This window comes from Eucyclogobius newberryi, unplaced genomic scaffold (assembly GCF_026437365.1).
Source record: "Eucyclogobius newberryi isolate DKJ021-1_F unplaced genomic scaffold, fEucNew1.0.hap1 SCAF_19, whole genome shotgun sequence".
NCBI lineage: Eukaryota > Metazoa > Chordata > Actinopteri > Gobiiformes > Gobiidae > Eucyclogobius > Eucyclogobius newberryi.
This window is the reverse complement of record NW_027315823.1, coordinates 2,883,509-2,908,508: the sequence shown is the minus strand read 5'-3', so window position 1 is coordinate 2,908,508 and position 25,000 is coordinate 2,883,509. Positions and strand designations below refer to the sequence as shown.

Genomic DNA, 25,000 nt, shown 5'->3' with positions numbered 1-25,000 from the left:
ACAATTAACCCTTATTAAACTTCTTATAAGTCATCTGTCCTTTTCCTCTGTATCTACCTGCGTTGCAACAATGAAATTTCCCCATGTGTGGACAATAAAGGAATATCATATCTTATCTTGTCTTATTTCAACATTTTAGAGCTCCAAAATACCCACAAACAAGAAATAACTCGACTGACTGAGAAGTTTGAAGCTGCTGAAAGTCTTCTAAAGGTAATAAAAAAACCAAAACCTCCGACTTAAATCTGAAAGTTCCGACCGGTGCACGAGCCGGACTGAAGCCCTCTGCGCGCTGCACCCAGGTGAAGAATGTACACCCGGTGTGTCCATGGACAACAGACCGACAGAGCAGCGTCATGTGATCGTGGTCAGATGTGAACATGAGTCCCAGGGGCCCCGGAGCACCTCTGTCTGCTCTGAATCAGCGCGTTGTCATGACTCTCCTCGTGCTCTCCCGTGTAGCTCCCGGTCACAAATGTGCCTCTTATCATGTCTATAGGGAATTAAATGATCCAAGACTGATGATCCGAACACTTCCTGTGTCACTTACAAAATAAAAGCAGAACCAGCTTTATTGTGGCGAGGTCTGACGGCGACGGATCATTTAACGCTGCACAAATGACAGAACGGAGCGATAGTCACAAATGTGCTGCTCATGCGTTTGCGTGTAAAGTTTGACATGTGCAAAACAGATTTATAACACGACTGAGCTGGTGTACTCGGTCCTAAATGGTGGTGCACTCGGCTCCTGAACTTTGATTTTAATTTATAATTTGAATGTATTTGGTCAGGACAGTGTATGTTAATGAACATAAATAAAACACATGATGTAAACATGGCGGATTAGCTGTTCCCGCATTCACTCTCACAACACGCTCTCATTCATACTCAAACTGGTGTACCCGGGGAACTCGAGTGCCCGGGGGACATACAAACCCCAAACAGAAAGACCCTGCACCAGCTGGGACCTGGATCCCAGGACTGCACTACTGTGTCGTTACAGAACCTACAGAACCGCGGCGTTACTGAACCGCGTCGTTTCAGAACCGCGTCGTTTCAGAACCGCGTCGTTTCAGAACCGCGGCGTTACAGAACCGCGTCGTTTCAGAACCGCGTCGTTACAGAACCGCGTCGTTTCAGAACCGCGGCGTTACAGAACCGCGTCGTTTCAGAACCGCGTCGTTACAGAACCGCGTCGTTACAGAACCGCGTCGTTACAGAACCGCGTCGTTACAGAACCGCGTCGTTACAGAACCTTGTCGTTACAGAACCTTGTCGTTACAGAACCGCGTCGTTACAGAACCTTGTCGTTACAGAACCTTGTCGTTACAGAACCGCGGCGTTACTGAACCGCGTCGTTTCAGAACCGCGTCGTTTCAGAACCGCGTCGTTTCAGAACCGCGGCGTTACAGAACCGCGTCGTTTCAGAACCGCGTCGTTACAGAACCGCGTCGTTTCAGAACCGCGGCGTTACAGAACCGCGTCGTTTCAGAACCGCGTCGTTACAGAACCGCGTCGTTACAGAACCGCGTCGTTACAGAACCGCGTCGTTACAGAACCGCGTCGTTACAGAACCTTGTCGTTACAGAACCTTGTCGTTACAGAACCGCGTCGTTACAGAACCGCGTCGTTACAGAACCTTGTCGTTACAGAACCGCGTCGTTACAGAACCGCGTCGTTACAGAACCGCGTCGTTACTGAACCGCGTCGTTACTGAACCGCGTCGTTACAGAACCGCGTCGTTACAGAACCTTGTCGTTACAGAACCGCGTCGTTACAGAACCGCGTCGTTACAGAACCGCGTCGTTACAGAACCTTGTCGTTTCAGAACCGCGTCGTTACAGAACCGCGTCGTTACAGAACCGCGTCGTTACAGAACCTTGTCGTTACAGAACCTTGTCGTTACAGAACCGCGTCGTTACAGAACCGCGTCGTTACAGAACCGCGTCGTTACAGAACCGCGTCGTTTCAGAACCGTGTCGTTACAGTGTCGTTTCAGAACAGTGTCGTTTCAGAACCGTGTCGTTTCAGAACCGTGTCGTTACAGAACCGCGTCGTTACAGAACCGCGTCGTTACAGAACCGCGTCGTTACAGAACCGCGTCGTTACAGAACCGTGTCGTTACTGAATCGTGTCGTTTCAGAACCGTGTCGTTTCAGAACCGTGTCGTTTCAGAACCGTGTCGTTACAGAACCGCGTCGTTACAGAACCGCGTCGTTACAGAACCGTGTCGTTACAGAACCGCGTCGTTACAGAACCGTGTCGTTACTGAATCGTGTCGTTTCAGAACCGTGTCGTTTCAGAACCGTGTCGTTTCAGAACCGTGTCGTTTCAGAACAGTGTCGTTTCAGAACCGTGTCGTTTCAGAACCGTGTCGTTACAGTGTCGTTTCAGAACAGTGTCGTTTCAGAACCGTGTCGTTACAGTGTCGTTTCAGAACAGTGTCGTTTCAGAACCGTGTCGTTACAGTGTCGTTTCAGAACCGTGTCGTTTCAGAACCAAACGACACGTGTCGTTTCAGAACCGTGTCGTTTCAGAACCGTGTCGTTTCAGAACCGTGTCGTTTCAGAACCGTGTCGTTACAGAACCGTGTCGTTTCAGAACCGTGTCGTTACAGAACCGTGTCGTTTCAGAACCGTGTCGTTTCAGAACCAAACGACACGTGTCGTTTCAGAACCGTGTCGTTTCAGAACCGTGTCGTTTCAGAACCGTGTCATTAACAGAATTCCCATTGTTTTAAAGCTCTTTCCCCCGAGTTGGATCTTGGCCAACATTCTACTAAATCTCCTAAACCAAGAGAGATTTGTAAATGCTGCTATTTAGAAGTTGATCAGACGTTTGTTTCAAGACTTTAGAAAGTGGACAAATATGGAGTGTTAAGAGCCATTTCTTTCCCCCAGGATGAAAGTCCATGTACAGTTAAAGACCGTTTAATTGTGATTGTCAGTGTTGCTGCATTGTCATGTGAATGTCTTGTGATGACCTGATTTTCAGTTTGTGTAATCCGTCCTCCTGACTCCGTCCTCCTGACTCCGTCCTCCTGACTCCGTCCTCCTGACTCCGTCCTCCTGACTCCGTCCTCCTGACTCCGTCCTCCTGAGGCTTGTGTGCTGATTGATAGAGCACTGGCTTAAACAGAAGTCAAACGCCCAGGGGAGTCTGTTAGACAGAGTCTGAGACAGAGAACTTCCCACATTCAGGAGAGAGACAAAGACACACACAGGGCGACACCCGCTGATCTCGTCTCCTGATGACAATAAAAACTTTTGCGATAATCAAAGAAGCCAACTTTTAGTCTCCTTCCTTCATAATTCTGATCCCGTCTTAAGACATGATTTGGCAATAAAACAGCAACACACAAACTCAAACTTCTGGTCGACAGATAAACCTCTTACGCGATGTTCACACTGCTGCGTCCATATTCGCGCCGGACGCCCAAGTTGGACACCTGTACATTTGTACACCTGGACGTCACGAGAGCGTAATCTCTGATTGGTTACTACTACACTGCGTTTGCCGGTAAAAAGTTCAGCTTTGTCCAACTTTCCTGCGTCGCGTCCGGCGCTCAAAGCGTGCTGCGAAACCGCTGGATGCCCAAGACGTGCGTCCATAGATTTTAAATGTAAACTGGACGCTTTGCCGCAGCGGTCTGAACGGGTCTTTAGCCTCAACTCTAGATCGCAGCTTCATTTGCGTGTTCAACAATCAGAGGCCATCTGTTTAACTGCTCGGTCAGTAAGTCTTCATAAACCACAGTTGGTAAAGTGTTCATTCATTTCCAGAAATGGGGTCAATGTCACGGTTACGTTCTCACAAACCTTCACGTTAACTATTCATTAAAAAAAATATTCCTTTAGCTTGAGAATACGTACATTTGATTTGAGAATTGGTAATTGCCTAAATTGGCTGGTGCCCCAAAAAAATGTACTAAACATACCCAGGCTCTCTTTCTGTGTGGCACGTTTGAAATCCAAATCTTATATCAACTCTGAATGCCATTCTCTTTCACACGCGGGAGGATGTGAATAACACTACAGTACTTGACCTTCCACAAATACTACAATGTGATTTCATTCCTGACATATTGTGTGACTTCAGGTCCAGGTGGAGGAGCTGACGTCAGAGCTCCAAGTTTACAACAAGTTGAAGAAGCGAGTGCAGGAGTCCACGTTGAAGCGGGAGCTGAAGAGAAACATTCAGGTGCAGAGGCTGGATTATAACAAGGACTGCGTTATAATGTGTTTCCATTTGACACGGTGTTAAGCATAAAAGCAGAAATGGATGTGGTTCAGTGACACTCTCAATGACGCTAAATGTATTCTTGCCCAAGTTATACAACAACATGTGTAGATCTGATCATGTGGGTGAGAGGGGTTGTCCTAACTCGCACAGAAAGGTCCTGGTCCTGCTGCTATCAGACTGTGCAGTATTTGTCTTATTATATGTACAATACTGTAACGTTAATCTGTCCATATGCTGTAGTCAGAGCCACTTATTGTAGTGTAGCTTGTTGCTGTGGTGATGCGAGTGCTTCTAACCACTCGGCTACTAGTCCAGTCAAATATCAAACCTTTTCCAGACCAGGATGTTTTGGATCTTTTGGCTTTACAGCAAAGTTCAGGGTGAAATGGGGATGAGAGAGGAGGGAGGACATACAGTAAATAGTTGGAGTTGGGATTGGAACTCGCGGCGCTGCGGCCGGCTGCACGTGGAGCCTGGGATGTGCTGCCGCCTTCACCACTCGACTGGCTCTTCTCATTTCCATAGTGGCTGACATGAATTTCATGCAAAAATAACTACAAATTTAGCCAGATTTGGTCAGATAAGTTTAGTTTGTGGAGTAAAAGAGATTTGATCCCTCTGGCTGCTACACAATGGAGCTTCATGTCTTTCTGCCTCAGTGCTTCATCTCTGATTGGTCAAAAGGCAGGTTTATGTACTATAGCGATCTTCCCCCATGTACCATGCACCATGCAGCTGTTAAGTACCAATAAACCAGGGTTGACCCCAAAGTGACCCGATGACCTCCAATCCAGCTTTAAACTATTCCTGGTTTGTTCCCTGTTGATTTAGTCCTTGTTTAGTCCTGACTTAGTCTCAGTTTACATCCTTTTACTTCTGCACTTGTACTAGGATTGTTCCTCTTGTGTGTCCAGGCCCACGGCAGCCCTGGTGCATTCTGGGAGTCTGAGCAGGAGTCGCTGCTGTTTGTCATCGAGATGAAGGTGAATCAAGTGGAAGAGCACAAGAGGCGGCTGCAGCAGATGAACCAGCTGGTGAGCCTGAAGCTCCGGAGTGACCACTGACTATTTCACTGCAAACAGTGTTTTACTCTGGTCACAAACTTCTCTTTTATTTCTAACAATTTGACTTCAGGACTTAGGATTTGAGTTTAATAGTATTTTCTCTGCTCCACCTTAACTTGATCAGTCTATTGTAAAGTTGTAGGTTCATTCATGTAGATCTTGGGGACCCACGGGTGTGTTTCTGTTGCAGACGCAGAAGAACCTGAGTCTGGAGGAGCAGGTGGTCCAGGTGCTGCAGCAGAATGAGGACCTCAGAGTGCGCCTGGACAACTGCCAGAGCATTATTCAGTAAGAAACATCGTACTGTAGTTCTTAACATATCTGGCTCAAGGAAAGTGCTCTCTAAAAGGATCAGTGGCTGCAGAGGCTTTGTCTGCTGTGGTAAAGGAACATTACATTGGGTAGTATTTGTATTTTGTGAAGATTTGTCCCTCTGCTGGTGCAGCAGTGCATTACATCTAGAGCTGGGACAGTCTGACATTTTAACCTGGTTCATTTGGAGACTAAGCACAGCCTTAGTTTGGGTTTGGTAAAGCAAAGATAAACAGGATTTGTCTTCTACAAGTCTCAACTTCTTTACTCAGATTTGCAAAAAACACAAGTTTAGACAACTTTTTTAATTATTTCTAATGTTGAAACATGTACATATTGGCTGACTGAATATTTCTTCCCTCATCTGGTAAAGGATAACTGTCGGATAACAAAGATGAATTATATCAACTATCACCCAGTTATTTTGGGTCAAATGAACCATTCAGTTTGTTCTCCAAACCCACAAATAACATTTTATAGACATTCCACCTGAACTTCTTATATTCCTTTTTAAAGAGTAACTAAACCCCCAAACCACTTTAACTGATTAACTGTAAATGGGTCTAAAATAGATGTATCTACACATCCCTGGCCTTATTTGTTGAACCTGTCTTTTGTCCCCTGTAGACAGTTGTCCAAAGAGCAGACGGAGCTGAAACTGGCCCTGGAGCAGCAGCTGAGCCAGAACCAGCGCCTCTCTCAGGAAAAGGAGCAGCTCGTCTTCAAGATCCGCCACCGAGACTCCTATCCCAGCATGCACCTGTCCACCATGGTCGCAGAGATGGCCCCCAGGTGACCCCCCGACCCTCGATGGCAGACGAGACTGCTGCACGAGGGCCCAGCTTCCGGTCCCTATAAACACTGAGGAGCTTCACAACCTCAAACTGGAAATGCAAACGACACGAGAACAAGTCATGAAAAGTGACAAAGAAATGGAAATCCCAGGAATGACTCAAGAACGTACAATATAAGTGGACAAAAACGGTATTTCATCGACTCGATCTCACTTCGACTGCCGTACTTCTGTAAGAAAATGTTCTATTTTTGCAGTGAGATTAGAAAAACAGTATTTTGGAGTAAGATTCAGTTTAGACCATATTTTTTTCTTTTTTGCCTTTACAAGTATCAAGAGTATTAAAGTGAGAAAGAGGCGAGCTGAGACGTGATCAAAACTCAAACTGTGAAACGGTTTCAAGGAAAGTCTCATATTTAGATATTTGAGGAAAAAGTGTCTGAAACCTGCTCCTGACTCGTGGTGCATCCTGGGAAAAAAAGGTGCGTTTGGGTTAAATCACATAAAGAATTTGTCCCTTAGTATTGTTACATCTGAAATAGCATTATTAGCAGTATTTATTGTTCTGGGGTGCACAGTGGCAGAGCAGGAAGATCGACATCACATGATCTCTCTGGGCGGAGCCTGCATGTCCTTCCTGCGTTACCGTGGGACCTCTCCAGCGTCCTCCCTCTGTCCAAACGTCTGCATGTGTGAGCGGGCCCTGTCCAACGTTACCCACGACCCCCACGACCCCTAACGGGAACAAGCAACAAAGTGAATTTAGTTTATTTTGATTTTGCAGTGTATATTTTCATTGTTGTTGACTTGTTTATTGAGTTTTAAAAATGAAAAATGGAAAATTCACCACCCTAGATTTTCAACCCTCCAGATTCAGAGCCGGGATGGACTGGGAGGAAACTAAATTGTCCTTTTTGGGCTGGTTTTTACACCTGATCTTTTCAATAGGATAAGCACTGGCACAGTCGGAATGTGGTTACCATTTTGTTTTTACGTTCTTTAAATACAACCAATATTTAACTGCAAATATATGTCATAATCCTTCAAAAATATTTGTGGAATTTTATCAAAATTGTTTGTCTCATAAACAAATCCTGAAATCTCAAAGTCAAATTCCTTCAGGTCATGTTTGTTGTGGCCTTTACTGTTCTTATCACTGTTTAAACTCCTTTTTCTTTTTAACATTTTGCACGTTTTGTGCATTTATTTCAGTGTTTATAATGTGTGCAGTTGACGAGGAGTGAGCAACATTTTCAGTTTTTTTTTGTGCCAAATTAAGAGTCATAATTTTGTGTCCGAACTGAGAAAAAGCACTTTGAATTCTCTGGTTTGACTGGTTCAATAAAAACTGACACATCTTACCTGTGATTTACTGGACATTGTTAAAACCTGAAATAACCCAACAAAAAGGAAAATGGCAGTTTTGTTGAATTGTGAAGATTCTACATCTTTTCCTCGTTCACTTCCTGCGCACACACTTGTAATTACCCATGCATACCACTAAAGGGCGTCAGAGTCCTCATGTGCTTCATCTGTCTCACGTCTGAACTTTCACTCTGGAGCTGGGGGTTTATGGTCAATCATCCACAGAAAGAACCACAGCTCTCATGAGGTCTACATGTGTTTATTTGGTCGGGACAGTGAATGTTCATGAACATGGATGAAACACGTGCTGTAGATACACAAGAGGCTGTGGCTCTAAGTGGAACTATAATGTCAACAACAACCATTTATCCTCATTTGAATGCACTTCAAAACAAGTGCACTGAAACATGCCAAAGACATGTCCTGGAGTCACTATCTCAATCATCATAATAAAAAACCTTCATAAATGACCCAAATTATAATGAATACAGTCCATCACACACAGGTGGCCATTTTGAATGCTCCAGTTATTGATGATTGGTTCAAACACTAGCGCCACATATGGACTGGACCTGATCCAGCCTCTGCACCAGAGTTAAGGTCATGGATCTGTTCTTCCACTGAGCTGCTTTTCCAATTCCACGGTTGTTAGTCCGGAGTCCAAAATTGAGCACATAGTTTGAAATGAGCAGGATTCAGAGGAGAAGATGCTCTAGGCCTCATTTAGCCCGGGAAGTGAGAGTGACGTATATGCAAAAAAATACTTGACGTAAAAATGTGGAAATGGCTATGGATCCAGTGATTTAAAAAATAAAAGCCCCACAGGAAGTCAAAATCTTGAGATTTGAAGTCATAACATTCAACAAATATTGTTAGTTGTAATAATACTCATTTACTTTTAGTATTTACATGGAGCAATAGAGAGCAAATGCACCATTGAACAGATTATAAACAGAAGGGTCTCGATCTATAGATGCACCAAAAATGCTGAGTAAACAGTTTTGTGACAGACACTGTTTGTATTTTACTACAATTTTTGGCGTTGCTCTGTCACGAATATTCCACAGTCGAGTTTCAAACTATGTCTAGCAGAAAGATGGCTACGACAAACTTAAGACATTTGGAGTCACAGTCAGTGGCTGTAAAGATGGTTTCTCCAGGAAGAAGCCACAAAACAAACAATGACTCAAATGTATCGCTGGCTCTTTTCTGGAGCCTGTGATCACGGCTGGACAAAGTTTGGTTTAGGAACTGAGAATGGCCATTTGCTTATTGCAGAACTTCAGCGCTTTTTGCATTATTCTGGAAATCAAGCTAAAGCAGAGCCAGTATCTTAAGTCCAAGCATTATCTTGCTTTTATGATTCTTCATTGTTGTACGTTGCACTAAAGTAAGTCTGTTCCCTGACAAAGGCAAAAAAAAACTCTTCTGATTCTGAAGCACAGGAACCAGCACTGGAGGCTCAGCCTGCGTCGTGAACGTGTTCAGTGTTGGATGGATCTGTTTGACCTTTGGCCATTTTTAAGACGTTTTGGACAAGTCCTTAATCCAATTCTGCATCATGTAAACTATACAGGCCTAATTAACCCCATATTGTTTTATATTACTATAAGGTTATGGTTTGCCCTCTTGCTTTTCCATTTTGAAATTGCAATTTGGTTTGGTTTATTTTGGCTTAATATTTGTATTTCCACATAACATCAGGTCCTGGGGTTGATGCACTCGTTGCAGATCCTCACATATTAGTGAGTTAATATAATAATATGTAATATATGATAATAATAATCATCATCACATCAGCCCTGGAAAAGTGCAACCGATAATGTCACTCAGAAATCAAACTATTAAATAAACAAAACAAAATTGTAATTTGTTAAATTAGTGTCGTGTTAATCAAAGCAACAGTGCTCTCTAGTGGTTGGGGTGTGACACTGCACACTAAACAGGCATTTATTATGATACTTTCAGTACCTAAGATGAACTTTATGAGGTTGTATTGACTTGGAACAACCATCCCATTTGTCAAGTCAACAATTCAATGGACCCGCTTCAATATGGCACGTGGTTCCACACTTAGAACACACATGTGTGCAAAATCTATGTGGACTCCATCATTTGGAGTCCACACAATGATTTTTATTAAACAATTGACCTTTATATTCATTTGAGAGTGCTCATCACTAATGAGTTACAGCGGCAGATCAAATACACTTACAATAACTGAACAAAACGTACTTAGTGAATATGAATAAATATCTCCTGATATAGGTTACATCCATTTCTATGAATTATTATTATTTTACATTTATACAAGGTGAACCCTATGTAATCTGATTAAACTCTTTTATATTATAGTTAAGAACCGTCAGTTTAAATCTACGTTGAAAGGTCTGAAAATGGGATCTGTGGTTTGTATCTGCTTTATTTAGATACATTATAATAAATATACATTATTTACTGTGTGATTCTCTAAATGTGCTGATAATGATCTGTGCCGCTGCCACGACTCCCTGACAAGATTGATAATCACAAAGAGACGTTCCTGGTTTAATAAATGCTAAATAAATGACATTTAAAAAAATAAAACCTAGGTTTCTATCATACCTTTTATTTGTTTTTATCTTCTACGGCCAAAACTGTCCTTGTAAAACAGAAGTCGAAGATGAAAACTATACAGCAAATAAGGGCTAATTTTGAATAGCAATAAAACAATCTCAATATTTGGCAGGAATCGCAGTCTCAATCTCAAACTTTGTATGCATCACATCGGCTCCAATCTTTGTTTTGTAACTATGTATGATTTCACTGTCCCTTCAAATAAATAAATATAATCTGATTTCAAACTGGACAATAATCAAAATGAAAAGTCGGTTGGTGTTTACGTTGTCTGAAAAATTACTTATCACCCAGAATATGAAGCCCAATGGAAAACATATTGAGATGAATGTTATGTGTGTACATCTCAGTTGAGGACCACAAAATCACACTTGTCTGAAAGGGTCAAAGTGCCCATTACTCAAAAGGAAATACTGACTGTAGGAGAAACAGCGCCACCAGGAGGCAAACCTCTATCACGTGTTTTGGGACTGTCCTGTTGCTCAAAAATATTGGACTGAAGTTGTCAGTGCACTGCAGACTGTTTTTGACATTTCCATCCCTGAACTTGGGCCTCAAAACTCCTGCCGTGGACACAATAAACAAAAACCTTTGGAATGTACTTTTGGCTGGAAAAAACAAAATCACTAAAAAATGGTTGACACAAACATCACCAACGATCAAGGACTGGACTGACATTATAATGGACTATAATAGAATTGAAAAGACAAACATTCTCACTTAATTTGAAAATGTACAAATTCAATCAACTCTGGACAAAATAGGACTTTAATTTAAATGATTTTGTTGATTGTCTATTTGTTTTATTATTTTTAATTTTGCTCTTTGGTCTTGTTTTGCGTCTGTTCTATTGTTTCATGTTTTAGACTTTTCAAAAATAGAATAAAATAATGTATAAGAAATACACAGAAAATAAATACATCCATTTTAATAATCAAAATTGTGAAAATGTCAAAAATTTCCTTTGTCTAAATATGCAATATAATTTTAGTGCTGTCAAAATAATTGGAATTATACAGAACATTAGTCGTGGTGAGATATTGCTACAGCAGCTCACAACAGCGTCACTGTGTCTGTGCATCACATTAAATGATGATTTAGCATCTCATTAATTGTTGAATTCATTGTGTTGTTTGAGTGATCTTATTGAAGGTGGTGGCTGAATATCTGTGTGATTTAAGTCTTTCTTTGTTAAAAGGTGTAAATAATAATGTCCTCTATTCACCCATGTGTTATGTTCATTGTATTTTTGCTGAAATACACTTTTGAATTTACATGGATAAAGCCACATTATATTGTGTTAAGTTTTAACATTTTGAAAATTTTAAAAATGCTTAACAAAAAAAATAAAAATAAAAAAAATAAAAAACACTTAATAAAAAATTAAAATCACAATATGATATTACAGTTATATAGGTTAACCCTCGTCACGTGCTGACGTTCCGGTTCTCTACACATGACGTCATCATGTGTGCACTGAGCATGCGCCGTGCACCTCTGGCTCCAGGGGGGCGGGGCTGGGCAGGTATCCCTCAGACAGTCTCAGACCCGGGCTCAGACTGCGCCTCATCCCGCTGAAGAGCACCGCGGCACCACAGCGCCGCAGCACGGACACACCGCGCTCGTGACGCACCGCAGAGACACCCGGGCCTGGAGCACGGGCAGAGAGGAGGAGGGACAACCCCGGAGACATGGCACTGATGTGACCTGCACTGGGACCAAGGACTAAAGTCTAGAACCTGGACCAAAGTGATCGTAAACCGGACTAAAGCAGAGTTTGTTTTCAGGGGCAGAGTTTCTTTCCACTTGCAGCGGGATAAATCAAAACTAGATCAGGACTGAGTGGGACTAAATATACAGGACTAGCCCAGGACTGGGAGCAGATCTCCAGGAGGACTGGAGTCTTCAGGTCCAGGACGAGGCTCACAGAGAATCAAAGAACCGCATTTGGACCGAAGTTCTTCACTTCAACCGGAGGACGAACCCAGCTCAGACCTGCAGGACCGGGACCAGCTCCGGGACCAGCTCCGGACCATGTTCCCGGGTCCGTCTCCACGGAAAGCCTTCAGCATCGATGCGCTTGTAGGAAAGTCCTGCTCGGGTCCAGGTCTGGGCTCGTGTCATGGCCCGCTGCGCGTGCAGGAGGAGCCGCTGAGGCCCACGGCGCTGCGCTTCACAGACGCGCTGCACGCGGTGTCAGCAGCGGGAGGGTTCGGAGGCGCGCGCCTCTTTCCCGCGGGACACAACGTAGTGCTGCATGAGCCCGGTGCTCACGCGCACACGCCGCTGCACGCCCTGCAGGTCCCGCAGCAGACGCATGCGGGCCTGGGCTTTTACCCGAGCTCGTGGCTGCTCCGGGGACGGTACCTCACGCACAGGTTCACAGGTGAGACACACTAATCATACCGTGAGTTATGGAAATAATATGGAAATAATGTGCTTTATTTATGAGACATGAGGCTTTAAGAATCTCACGAGTCTGACAAGAAACACAAAGAGAAGACGTGATAACACCCTACATGTTCAATTAATACATGTCTTCTATAGGCAACAGGGGAACTCAAACATTTACAACTAATACAGTATTGGAACAAAATAATTTTGGAAAGAAAAATAATATTTTAAAAATAATAATAATACTTATTATTATCATTATAATATTAATAATTATGATTATTATAATGATTATTATTATTCTTATATATTTATATTATATATATATATATATGTAAAATGATAATAATAATTCTGAAAATACAAACTTTATTAAGCCTAAATGCTTTTCATCAAACAGTTATATTTAGATATTCTGCTTTTTAATTCAAATATTATTCCTAAAAAACGACTATTCATTTTCTGAACATTGACAAAAACAATGTTTTAATGTTTCCCAAATTTGATGAAGCAGCAGTGTCGTGACCTGACCTCTGACCCCGAGTGCAGCCTTTCTGCGTCTTTTACACAGCTTTGAAATGAACCGTGTTTGACTCACTTTATGCTCTCACTCCTGGTTCCATTTCATGTCACTTTTTGAAAACAACATAATCTATATTTTAAGCACCTTCAATCAGTTTATTTATAGTTCTTTTGAAAAAATACATGATACGGATATATCTATATTATATTTATACATTTTTATTAACGTCATTTCGTTGTAGTCGTACCGTAATCCAAACCCTTTAAATGACACACGTGAGACCTAGAAACATTTACGCACAAAATCCACTCATATCGTGACAAGTTTAACGCACCAAATGTATCTTTAAAAAGCATTTTTACAAAACAATGTCTTTACTTTGAGGTATCGATCCTCAATGGGCTGTTACCTGGTGAAATAAATTAATTAAAAAACAACATTACGTTTTATTATTTATTTTAAACATCAATTTGAAAAAAGTTTGTCACATTTTTTATTTTTAATGTTGTTGTTACACTGAAAAGTGATATAAAATAAAACAAAATAAAATAAAAGTATTCCTTAAACTCAGGCCCATAAGTTCATTACGTGTATTTCAGCTGTGATAGAATGACTTTGTTTCTTTACAGTTAATATTCACTGTATTTGTTGTTTTTTTAGATATACAATGACATATTTACATTGCGTCATCATACATAGTGACATATATAGCTTGCCTTTGCTCCTTTGTCTTATATTTTATGGAGAATACTTTTGCTCACGTTTCTGACGCTTCACCGGCTCCGGAAATGTTCGGTAATAATCAGTGTGTGATGCGTGAGGTGGGATTATTTAAGTGACGTTCTCAGACCTGTTGTAAATCACATCAATCCTAAATGGCCCTTAAGCCCCACGTAGGACTAACATTTGCCAAATCCACGCACGGGAGTGCACGGGAGTGCACGGGAGTGTACGGGAGTGTGCGGGAGTGCACGGGAGTGCACGGGAGTGTACGGGAGTGTGCGGGAGTGCACGGGAGTGCACGGGAGTGTACGGGAGTGTGCGGGAGTGCACGGGAGTGCACGGGAGTGTACGGGAGTGTGCGGGAGTGCACGGGAGTGCACGGGAGTGTACGGGAGTGTGCGGGAGTGCACGGGAGTGCACGGGAGTGTACGGGAGTGTACGGGAGTGTGCGGGAGTGCGCGGGAGTGTACGGGAGTGCACGGCCCGCGCGCCTCAGGCAGAGGTGGAGACGTGATCAATCTAAATCACGTCATAAATACAGTCTGAGTTTATATCAGTGTAAAAAAGTTGAAATGCTCTGTTCAATGAGCTTCAGGCGTTTTTATGTTTAATTCTCTTTTTAAATGTCCATATTGCATCATATTAAAAATGACACATGAAGAGTTGATTTTCAAGAATAGATAATTGCCATTAATTGATTCTTTGTCTCGCGCTGTTCAAAAGATGCATATTTTTCAGTGCAAATGTTACTTCACCAAATCTGAGGCTTCTAAACTCTTATCAATATTATATGTGGACAATTATATCAAATAGAACAACACTTTGTGACAAAAAAAATCTAAATGTAGTTATCGGTTCACGTTCTCCCAAAGGTAAATGTATAAAATAATACAATAATAGTAACTGTTTTGAACCCTTTTAAAAAACTTGCCAAACAAATACATTCTGTGTGTAACGTGTCAAGTATTCGTTACTTATTCATTATAACCTTATATAAGAACACTTTTCCTATATTGTTCACTGACAATAAACCTTTTCTGATTCTACTTTGTATTTAAAATATTAAGTGACTTTATCATGACGCGAGGCCGTTTTCTTCTTCACTGTAAAAACTGCACTTCTTATTTCCTCCCGTTTGTTCTTCTTGTTTTGCCTTTATCTTCACGTGTTAATATTAAAAGTTTATCTGAAGAAGAGATGGAATAATATTTTTATTGCTCGTAGATTAAGATTATGCTACTTCGGTTTCAGTGTCACATTTTTATCTCACTTGAGATTTGCTGTAGCGCCGCTGCTCTTTTTCAATTATTCGGACACAAATGTTTAAACAGAAATACATTTTAAATCATTGTCTAGAGGGAATAAAAATGCGTGTGGTGCTCATCCTTTGGATGCACGTAGTATATTTTACTGACCCAAATCCCTAAACACCCAATCCTGGGCTTCAGAGTCGATTTATTATATTTTGAAAACATGATTTCAACACATTATTATTATTATTATGAATCCTAAGCTAAACCTTCATGTTTTAATCATATTTTGAGTGACTTTCGAACGTTTTTACCCCGCATTCTGAACATTTGTGCAGCCGCTGTGACCGTGGCGCGTGGTCTGGTGTCAGAGTGTCCCAGCAGATGGTCGGACACATGTGGCGCGTGTCTTTGCGCGTCAATAATGATAATAATGATAATAATGATAATAATGACATTAATGACATTAATGACAATAATGACAATAATGACAATAATGATCGCGTAGATTCTTTAATTGTAGGTTCGGTTTCTTTCGTTTTACGCGTTTGTAGAGCTAATTTCAGGCACAAGGCGAGTGTGTGGTATTTAATAATGGCTTCTTAAACTTAAACTATTTATTGTCTTTTCTTCAATAAAGTAATTGTTTATTTAATAATAGAACAGTTACATGGAGCGAACGAGGCAGAGGAGGGGCCATCATATTGTACTTTATCTAAAAATGGAAATATATCAAATATCTATATATTTGATATATTTCAATATATATATATATATATATATATATATATATATATATATATATATATATATATATATATATATATATATATATATATATATATATATATATATATATATATACATAATTGATCAAGTATAAAAATAATAAGTTTTATCTTGATTTATCTCATCTATGGCCTCAAACAATCTAATGTGGTTTGTAACCTTGTATTATCAGTTATGTCATAATGTATATTCGCTGCTCAGTAAAGTGAATATATGGGCTTGATTTTGAAAAAACGCTGGATGCATTTAACTCGTGCTCATATGTTGTCCTGTTTATCTCATCTCATTTGGACAACATCACTGAAATGGCCTGTGGGCAGTATAATGAAAATACAATCCAATGGAAAGGATCTGGAGCGCCATGGCACCTCCACCGCTCGGGCATCTGCAGGGCGTACGGTCGAAGCTCCTCGCACTTTTAGGCTTACGCAAAGACTGTGGTCACTGCAGTGCAGCTGGACTGTGGTCACTGCAGTGCAGCTGGACTGTGGTCACTGCAGTGCAGCTGGACTGTGGTCACTGCAGTGCAGCTGGACTGTGGTCACTGCAGTGCAGCTGGACTGTGGTCACTGCAGTGCAGCTGGACTGTGGTCACTGCAGTGCATCCATCAGGCCATGTTACAGATCAGATATGTGAAGAGGCAAGGCCTCTCAGAGTCAGAATGTATGTTTTTCAAGGTATTTTTGACCAATAAAAACACCTTGAATAAATGTTCTTAACAGTGTAATGCCAAACTGTGAAACATTCGATGTAAAGTAATAAGAAAGAGAAAAACAGATGGCAGAACCCTCAGAAAAGTTACATAGTGCAACTTTTACCAGAAAAACTCCCATGTGAGCATGACGCCAAAACCAAGAACATGTAAATGTTAATTGTTATTGTTAGTTTATTTATCTGAAACAGGGACAGTGTAGATTAAATATGAACCTTATCAGGAGAGAATCATAAAACGATTTGTTCATAAATCTTAGGTTGAAGTTGCACGTAAGCAGTGGTGGTGTTTGAGGTTGGCAAGGTGAGCAGTGCATTCCCCTCATAATATGATACATGATCAGTGTTTTAGAGCCTCTACAGCCCAGTGTCACATGCTTAAAAACAAACAAGTACTCTAGATATATATATATATATATATCTTTTTTTTATTTTTTTATTAAAGGTTTGGCCCATAGGCTTTATTAGACAGGAGAATCGGGGAATGAGAGGTGAGGGCATGCAGCAAATTGTCAGAGTCAGCATTCGAACTCACAACACTGCGGCCGGCTGCACTTGGAGCGTGTGCTGTGCCTTAACCACTCCACCACCGGGCAGCGGCACCGGGGGGTGGAGGGGCTGAAGTGGGGTGCCCTAGAGTATCTCCTCCCAAGGAACAATTCAAGCAAGTACCATCGCTGCTCGTAGGACACAGGCAGACGAAATGTTTTGCTGATTTTCCATCGAGTTCCACATGATATGATAAGTAAATATTTCTACGCTACATTGTGCTCGTTTTGAGTTCGTTTGCGGTGACACAACCGACCGTTGTGCCTTTCCTTTGTGTCCCAAACCACCTCATTTTCAGCACATTGAAACGTCCCATCTTTTACATAACCAAATCGTACGTCGGCACGGAGAGACGGAGCTGAGGTGTCCTTTTTGACACGCTCCCAAACAAAGGGCGGTTTTGATTGTGACCGTGGCGGTTTTCGAGGAACAAAAATTATGAATCGAATGTGACTTTCATATGCAAATATATATGAAGGTGGAGATGTGTGGAGGAGACAGGCAAATTCAGAGGGAAATATGAGCGGTCATGTTGAAAATGGCGAAGGGCTTGATGAACTTGGTTGAAGCAGCACATGTGGCACAAAGTGGACACCGAGTTGGAAGTGAAATATGAAATAGAAAATAGAAGATTCACATGACTGGACATCTCTGTCTGACCGGTGCAGGAGCTGTGTTCACATTGAAGGCAGTAAGTCAGACCTGTTCCCAGTGCATGCTGGACGCCGCCAGGGCTGCCCTTTGTCACCGGTTCAGGGGTCGGAGGGTGTCCGGTTTGGGGACCACAGGATCTCATCTCTGCTGTTTGCAGACGATGTTGTCCTGATGGCTCCATCAAACCCGGACCTGCAACATGCACTGGGACGGTTTGCAGCCGAGTGTGAAGCGGCTGGGATGAGAATCAGCACCTCCAAATCTGAGGCCATGGTTCTCGACCGGAAAAAGGTGGCTTGCCCTCTCCAGGTTGGTGAAGAGTCCTTGCCCCAAGTGGAGAAGTTCAAGTATCTCAGGGTCTTGTTCACGAGTGAGAAGGATGGAGCGTGAGAGTGACAGGTGGATCGGTGCAGCGGCTGCAGTGATGCAGTCGCTGCATGAGCTTTGGGTAGTGACCAAAAGGACAAGATCGTGGATACAAGCGGTCGAAATGAGTTTCCTCCGCCGGGTGGCTGGGTGCTCCCTGAGACATAGAGTGAGAAGCTGAGTCACACGGGAGGAGCTCAGAGTAGAGCTGCTGCTCCTCCACATCGAGAAGAGCCAGCTAAGGTGGCTCCGGCATCTGTTCCGGATGCCTAACAGAGGAGGTGTTTCGGAAGAAGTATCTGGGAAGGGGGAAGTCTGGGAGTCCCTGCACTGGACTGTGGACAGAAAAACGAAATCTAGAATGAAATTAAATCTTGAAACATATTAGTTCATCTGCTGTTTGTGCTTGTAACTCTGTGGATACGAGGTGGATTGACCCAAAATAGAGTTTTCAGAGTAGTTGTTTGTGCTGTTTATCCGGCGGCGGTCAGTCCGTGGTCTCTTAAGTCTTAGTCAGTTTCTAGACTCAGTGCTGAAGCCTAACGTTAATTAGATTAATCAGATAAACATATTTTTCTCTCGTCCCTTTTAGTTTTACACAGTCTGAATTTCACACTCTTGTAATTCCACCGACAACAAACGCACGCCGCTGCACACACAACGGAAACAGCCAATCAAACACTCAGGGGAGGCGGGACAAGCCAATCAAACACTCAGGGGAGGCGGGACAGAGCAGATAAACCCATGAGAGAGTTATGGCCCTCGCCACTTCAGAGTCGCTGTGAGAGTCTACAACAGAGAGGAAAACATAACTCCCTTTTCAAATCACCTACTGACAATAACTAATATGTCAACAAAAGGAAGAAAGAAATGTTAATCTGGCTTTGTCAATGTCTTTGTTTTGTATGTCCCTCATATTGTCATTTTCATACATAAAATGCCTTATTTTTCATATGAAAATCTCACATGATGAAAAACTTATTCTCCTATTCTCATGCTTTATAAAACTTCTGTTCTGACAAATAATACATCAAACTTTGTACTTACATTGATAGTTTTGTAAATGTATAACTCACTATTTCATATATTATAAGTCAAAATCATGGTAAATGATGATAATAATAAGAAATATATTTATATAGCACCTTTGTACCAATCTGCTTGACATTGTATGTTTCATTCACTCTCAATTCAATCATTCAATCTTCATTTTCCTTAAAGATGCAATATGCAACTTCAACCTGGAGAAACTCAAATTAATATGCCATCAAAGGGTGAGAAAAAAAGGGTAAGAAAATAAAACCTGAAATAAAAAAATGGTTGCCGGGGTGAAGGCTGCACGAGCTGACTTCCTGAATGGAGCGGAGGAGGGCGGAGTTTACAACCAGGAGGCTGAGCAGTGTCTGGCAGCTGTTGAGACTATCATTACATAACATAACAGGGCAGTGACTGTAATATGCAGGTGAGACAACAGGAAACTAGGCTGAAACGAGGCTGAAACGAGGCTGAAACTAGGCTGAAACAAGGCTGAAACTAGGCTGAAATGAGGCTGAAACTAGACTGAAACTAGGCTGAAACAAGGCTGAAACGAGGCTGAAACTAGGCTGAAACTAGACTGAAACTAGACTGAAACTAGGCTGAAACGAGGCTGAAACTAGGCTGAAACTAGGTTGAAACTAGGCTAAAACGAGGCTGAAACTAGACTGAAACTAGGCTGAAACTAGGCTGAAACGAGGCTGAAACTAGACTGAAACTAGGCTGAAACTAGGCTGAAACTAGGCTGAAACTAGGTTGAAACTAGGCTGAAACTAGGCTGAAACTAGGCTGAAACTAGACTGAAACTAGGCTGAAACTAGACTGAAACTAGACTGAAACTAGACTAAAACTAGGCTGAAACTAACTAGGCTGAAACGAGTCTGAAACTAGGCTGAAACTAGACTGAAACGAGGCTGAAACGAGGCTGAAACTAGGCTGAAACTAGGCTGAAACGAGGCTGAAACTAGACTGAAACTAGGCTGAAACGAGGCTGAAACTAGACTGAAACTAGACTGAAACTAGACTAAAACTAGGCTGAAACTAACTAGGCTGAAACAAGTCTGAAACTAGGCTGAAACTAGGCTGAAACTAGGCTGAAACTAGGCTGAAACGAGGTTGAAACTAGACTGAAACTAGGCTGAAACTAGGCTGAAACTAGGCTGAAACTAGGCTGAAACGAGGTTGAAACTAGACTGAAACTAGGCTGAAACTACAACTATCAAGCACAGGGGTAGGCAAATTACGGCCCGCGGGCCACATACGGCCCATTTGTCTTTATAATCCGGCCCGCCCAAAAAGCCATGTAATATTTTATTTTGTTTTAAGTTTTTTTTTGGCCCTTAGGCCCCAAGATATGACCCTCGGCATGTTTTAATCCGGCCCCGAGAAGATTGGAGTTTCTATTTTTTAACTGTCTGTAACATCTGTCTGCACTTGCATCCTTAATAAAGATGACATGAAATGAATTAAATAATAGTCAATAGCCTGTAGTCGACAGAAAAGTGATATTTTATTTTATATATATATATATACCACACACCAATAATTGCAGACCGGCCCTCCGCTACTGGCCTGGATTCTAATATGTCCCTCGGAGGAAAATAATTGCCCGGCCCTGCTTTAGCGTCACTTTCCAGAGTATGGCATTAGTCTCTTGTGTTTTTTTGTTCAATAACATCGTTTTTATTGTTCAATAACATAGTTTTTATTGCACAAAGCGCTCTCTTCTCCACATGTGGCTTAACCTGACATAGATACACATGTTTAATGCTGCACAGTGGATTATTCTAGGCTCAGCAATAACATCTGCATGGACCGTTTTATGTGCTTTAAAAAGTGACATTAGTTATGTTTAAGACAATCTAATCTACAGTCAGGTTTTAAGGGATGAATATAATTAAAACAGCATTTATCTTAAATCCTCTCTTGCTATTCTTTGGAGCAATAATTGTACTCAGAATGAGAGAGTGTGTGTGAGAGTATTGTGAGTATTGTGAGTATTGAGAGTATTGAGAGTATTGAGAGTATTGAGAGTATTGAGAGTATTGAGAGTATTGAGAGTATTGAGAGTATTGAGAGTATTGAGAGTATAGTGAGTATAGTGAGTATAGTGAGTATAGTGAGTATTGAGAGTATTGAGAGTATTGAGAGTATTGAGAGTATTGAGAGTATTGAGAGTATTGAGAGTATTGTGAGTATTGTGAGTATTGTGAGTATTGTGAGTATTGAGAGTATTGAGAGTATTGAGAGTATTGAGAGTATTGAGAGTATTGAGAGTATTGTGAGTATTGTGAGTATTGAGAGTATTGAGAGTATTGAGAGTATTGTGAGTATTGTGAGTATTGTGAGTATTGAGAGTATTGAGAGTATTGAGAGTATTGAGAGTATTGAGAGTATTGAGAGTATTGAGAGTATTGAGAGTATTGAGAGTATTGAGAGTATTGAGAGTATAGTGAGTATAGTGAGTATAGTGAGTATAGTGAGTATTGAGAGTATTGAGAGTATTGAGAGTATTGAGAGTATTGAGAGTATTGAGAGTATTGAGAGTATTGAGAGTATTGTGAGTATTGAGAGTATTGTGAGTATTGAGAGTATTGAGAGTATTGAGAGTATTGAGAGTATTGAGAGTATTGAGAGTATTGAGAGTATTGTGAGTATTGAGAGTATTGAGAGTATTGTGAGTATTGAGAGTATTGAGAGTATTGAGAGTATTGTGAGTATTGAGAGTATTGAGAGTATTGAGAGTATAGTGAGTATAGTGAGTATAGTGAGTATTGAGAGTATTGAGAGTATTGAGAGTATTGAGAGTATTGAGAGTATTGAGAGTATTGAGAGTATTGTGAGTATTGAGAGTATTGAGAGTATTGAGAGTATTGAGAGTATTGAGAGTATAGTGAGTATAGTGAGTATAGTGAGTATTGAGAGTATTGAGAGTATTGAGAGTATTGAGAGTATTGAGAGTATTGAGAGTATTGTGAGTATTGTGAGTATTGTGAGTATTGAGAGTATTGAGAGTATTGTGAGTATTGAGAGTATTGAGAGTATTGAGAGTATTGAGAGTATTGAGAGTATTGAGAGTATTGAGAGTATTGAGAGTATTGTGTATCTAGTGGATTTGTTCTGCTCTCTAGCTCACTAGCTCACTTTCCTCACTAGCTCACTTTCCTCACTAGCTTACGTTCCTCACTAGCTTACGTTCCTCACTCTCACTCGCTCGCGTTCCTCACTAGCTCACTTTCCTTACTAGCTCACTCACTAGCTCACTTTCCTCACTAGCTCACTTTCCTCACTAGCTCACTCGCTCACGTTCCTCACTAGCTCACTTTCCTTACTAGCTCACTCACTAGCTCACGTTCCTCACTAGCTCACTCACTAGCTCACTTTCCTCACTCGCTCACATTCCTCACTAGCTCACTAGCTCACGTTCCTCACTAGCTCACGTTCCTCACTAGCTCGCATTCCTCACTAGCTCACGTTCCTCACTAGCTCGCATTCCTCACTAGCTCACGTTCCTCACTAGCTCACTTTCCTCACTCGCTCACGTTCCTCACTCGCTCACTTTCCTCACTCGCTCACTTTCCTCACTAGCTCACGTTCCTCACTCGCTCACGTTCCTCACTAGCTCACTTTCCTCACTAGCTCACGTTCCTCACTAGCTCACGTTCCTCACTCGCTCACGTTCCTCACTAGCTCACTCACTAGCTCACGTTCCTCACTCGCTCACATTCCTCACTAGCTCACTCGCTCACGTTCCTCACTAGCTCACTCACTAGCTCGCGTTCCTCACTCGCTCACATTCCTCACTAGCTCACTAGCTCACGTTCCTCACTAGCTCACGTTCCTCACTAGCTCACTCACTAGCTCACTTTCCTCACTCGCTCACATTCCTCACTAGCTCACTTCCCTTACTAGCTCACTCACTAGCTCACGTTCCTCACTAGCTCACTTTCCTCACTCGCTCACGTTCCTCACTCGCTCACAGTCCTCACTCGCTCACGTTCCTCACTCGCTCACGTTCCTCACTCGCTCACTTCCCTCACTAGCTCACTTCCCTCACTAGCTCACCTCCCTCACTAGCTCACTTGCACAGCCCTGGTTCTCCTTCCCACATGCTGTTTCTCTCTCCCACACACAGGCGAGGACTCCAGCCCGGAGAACCTGCTTTTGCACGGCCCGTTCTCCAGGAAACCCAAGCGCATCCGCACGGCCTTCTCGCCCTCGCAGCTGCTGCGGCTGGAGCGCGCCTTCGAGAAGAATCACTACGTGGTCGGAGCCGAGAGGAAGCAGCTGGCATCAGGCCTGTGTCTCACCGAAACACAGGTACTGCTTCACCGCTCAGCGTCATCCATGGTGTCAGAATGATGAGACGTTTCAGCGATTAACAATTAAAAGCGATGTAATAACTTTTGAACGGGAAAAAGACCTGAAACATGGAACAGGGAACTGAAACCCACGAAGGCAAGTTTATTTGTAGAGCACATTTCATATACAAGGGAATTCAAAGTGCTTCACAGCAGGAAAAATGCATTCAAATCACAAAGAAATGACAGAAACAGAAATACAATCAAATTAACTAAATTAAAATAAAAAGCACCGAGCCAAATCCACATTTATCGGACCACATTGGCAGGCATTCCAGACACTCCTTCCCATATTTATTTGACATTGCAGCATGACAGGTGCAGCATGACAGGTGCAGCATGACAGGTGCAGCATGACAGGTGCAGCATGACAGGCGTCTCCAGGATGGACACATCACTTTTTGATTAATTTGTTCCCATATCTGCGCGCTTTCTGCAAAATGAATCGCGACCAGCCTGTTCATGGCGTGTGTAGCTGCAGTGGCAGTTTTACAGCGCTCCACGCAACTCAGTGTCACTCAATATTTCAAGATATTATGAAGATAAGATTAAGAGTTTGTTGATGCCTAAAAAGGCCTTCTCTGTGGTCAGCCCCAAACCTCTCGCCTCTGATGGTCCTCACAGTAGAGAGTTCTAGGGCTCGTCTCAAAGTGCCTGTGGCAGGACCAACTACTCTTGGACTAAAATGCAGTTAAGATAAATATTTTGAATTTAGCAAAAAAAAATATGAAAATGCTATCGCAGATTTTTTTAAGTTCATAATTTCACTTCCTGTTTGTAATTAACAAACAGGAAGTGACATGAGGAAATTACCCAGCAAACACTGGGAAACAACTCATCTAATGTCACAATGTTTTAAATTTGACATATAAAAATATATGAGCATTTTGTTGAAAGAACAGTTGTGTGGTCTTCTGTGTCTTTTATTTTGATCTGTTTTGTTATATTTGATAGTTTATTTACTGTGTTTTCACTCTGTGCAGCTCTGGAAACAGCATTTGTTTGTAAATGTGCAATAGAAATAAATGGATTGGATTAGATAAAAGTCAAATAAACCTCATCTTAAATGCAATTAGATCAAAGCTTAACGTTACACATTGTTGCTGACTTTTACTGTAAATTCATATACATTTTAGACTACGTGGGACGCAACAAAATATTCTTTTATTTACCGCGTACATACACATTCCTGTTTCACTCAGGTTTATACTGAGAATATGGTGCATTCAGATGTTTGAATCATCGCTGACAC

At 41.9% G+C, this 25,000-nt stretch overlaps 2 protein-coding genes across 2 annotated transcripts in view; both read left to right on the top strand.

Annotated features, from left to right (window-relative positions):
* Nucleotides 1-7,690, top strand: part of ccdc69 (coiled-coil domain containing 69) — a 15,448-nt gene extending 7,758 nt beyond the window's left edge. Inside the window, exons 5-9 of the mRNA XM_072452781.1 lie at nt 140-213; nt 4,099-4,200; nt 5,157-5,276; nt 5,497-5,594; nt 6,246-7,690. Of these exons, the coding sequence (XP_072308882.1) occupies nt 140-213; nt 4,099-4,200; nt 5,157-5,276; nt 5,497-5,594; nt 6,246-6,414 (563 nt within the window). The 3' untranslated portion in view covers nt 6,415-7,690. The remainder of the gene's footprint in view (nt 1-139; nt 214-4,098; nt 4,201-5,156; nt 5,277-5,496; nt 5,595-6,245) is intronic.
* A 4,736-nt stretch (nt 7,691-12,426) lies between these two features.
* Nucleotides 12,427-25,000, top strand: part of LOC140366108 (homeobox protein EMX1-like) — a 20,327-nt gene continuing 7,753 nt past the window's right edge. Inside the window, exons 1-2 of the mRNA XM_072452780.1 lie at nt 12,427-12,778; nt 23,523-23,707. Coding sequence (XP_072308881.1) covers nt 12,427-12,778; nt 23,523-23,707 — 537 coding nt within the window. The remainder of the gene's footprint in view (nt 12,779-23,522; nt 23,708-25,000) is intronic.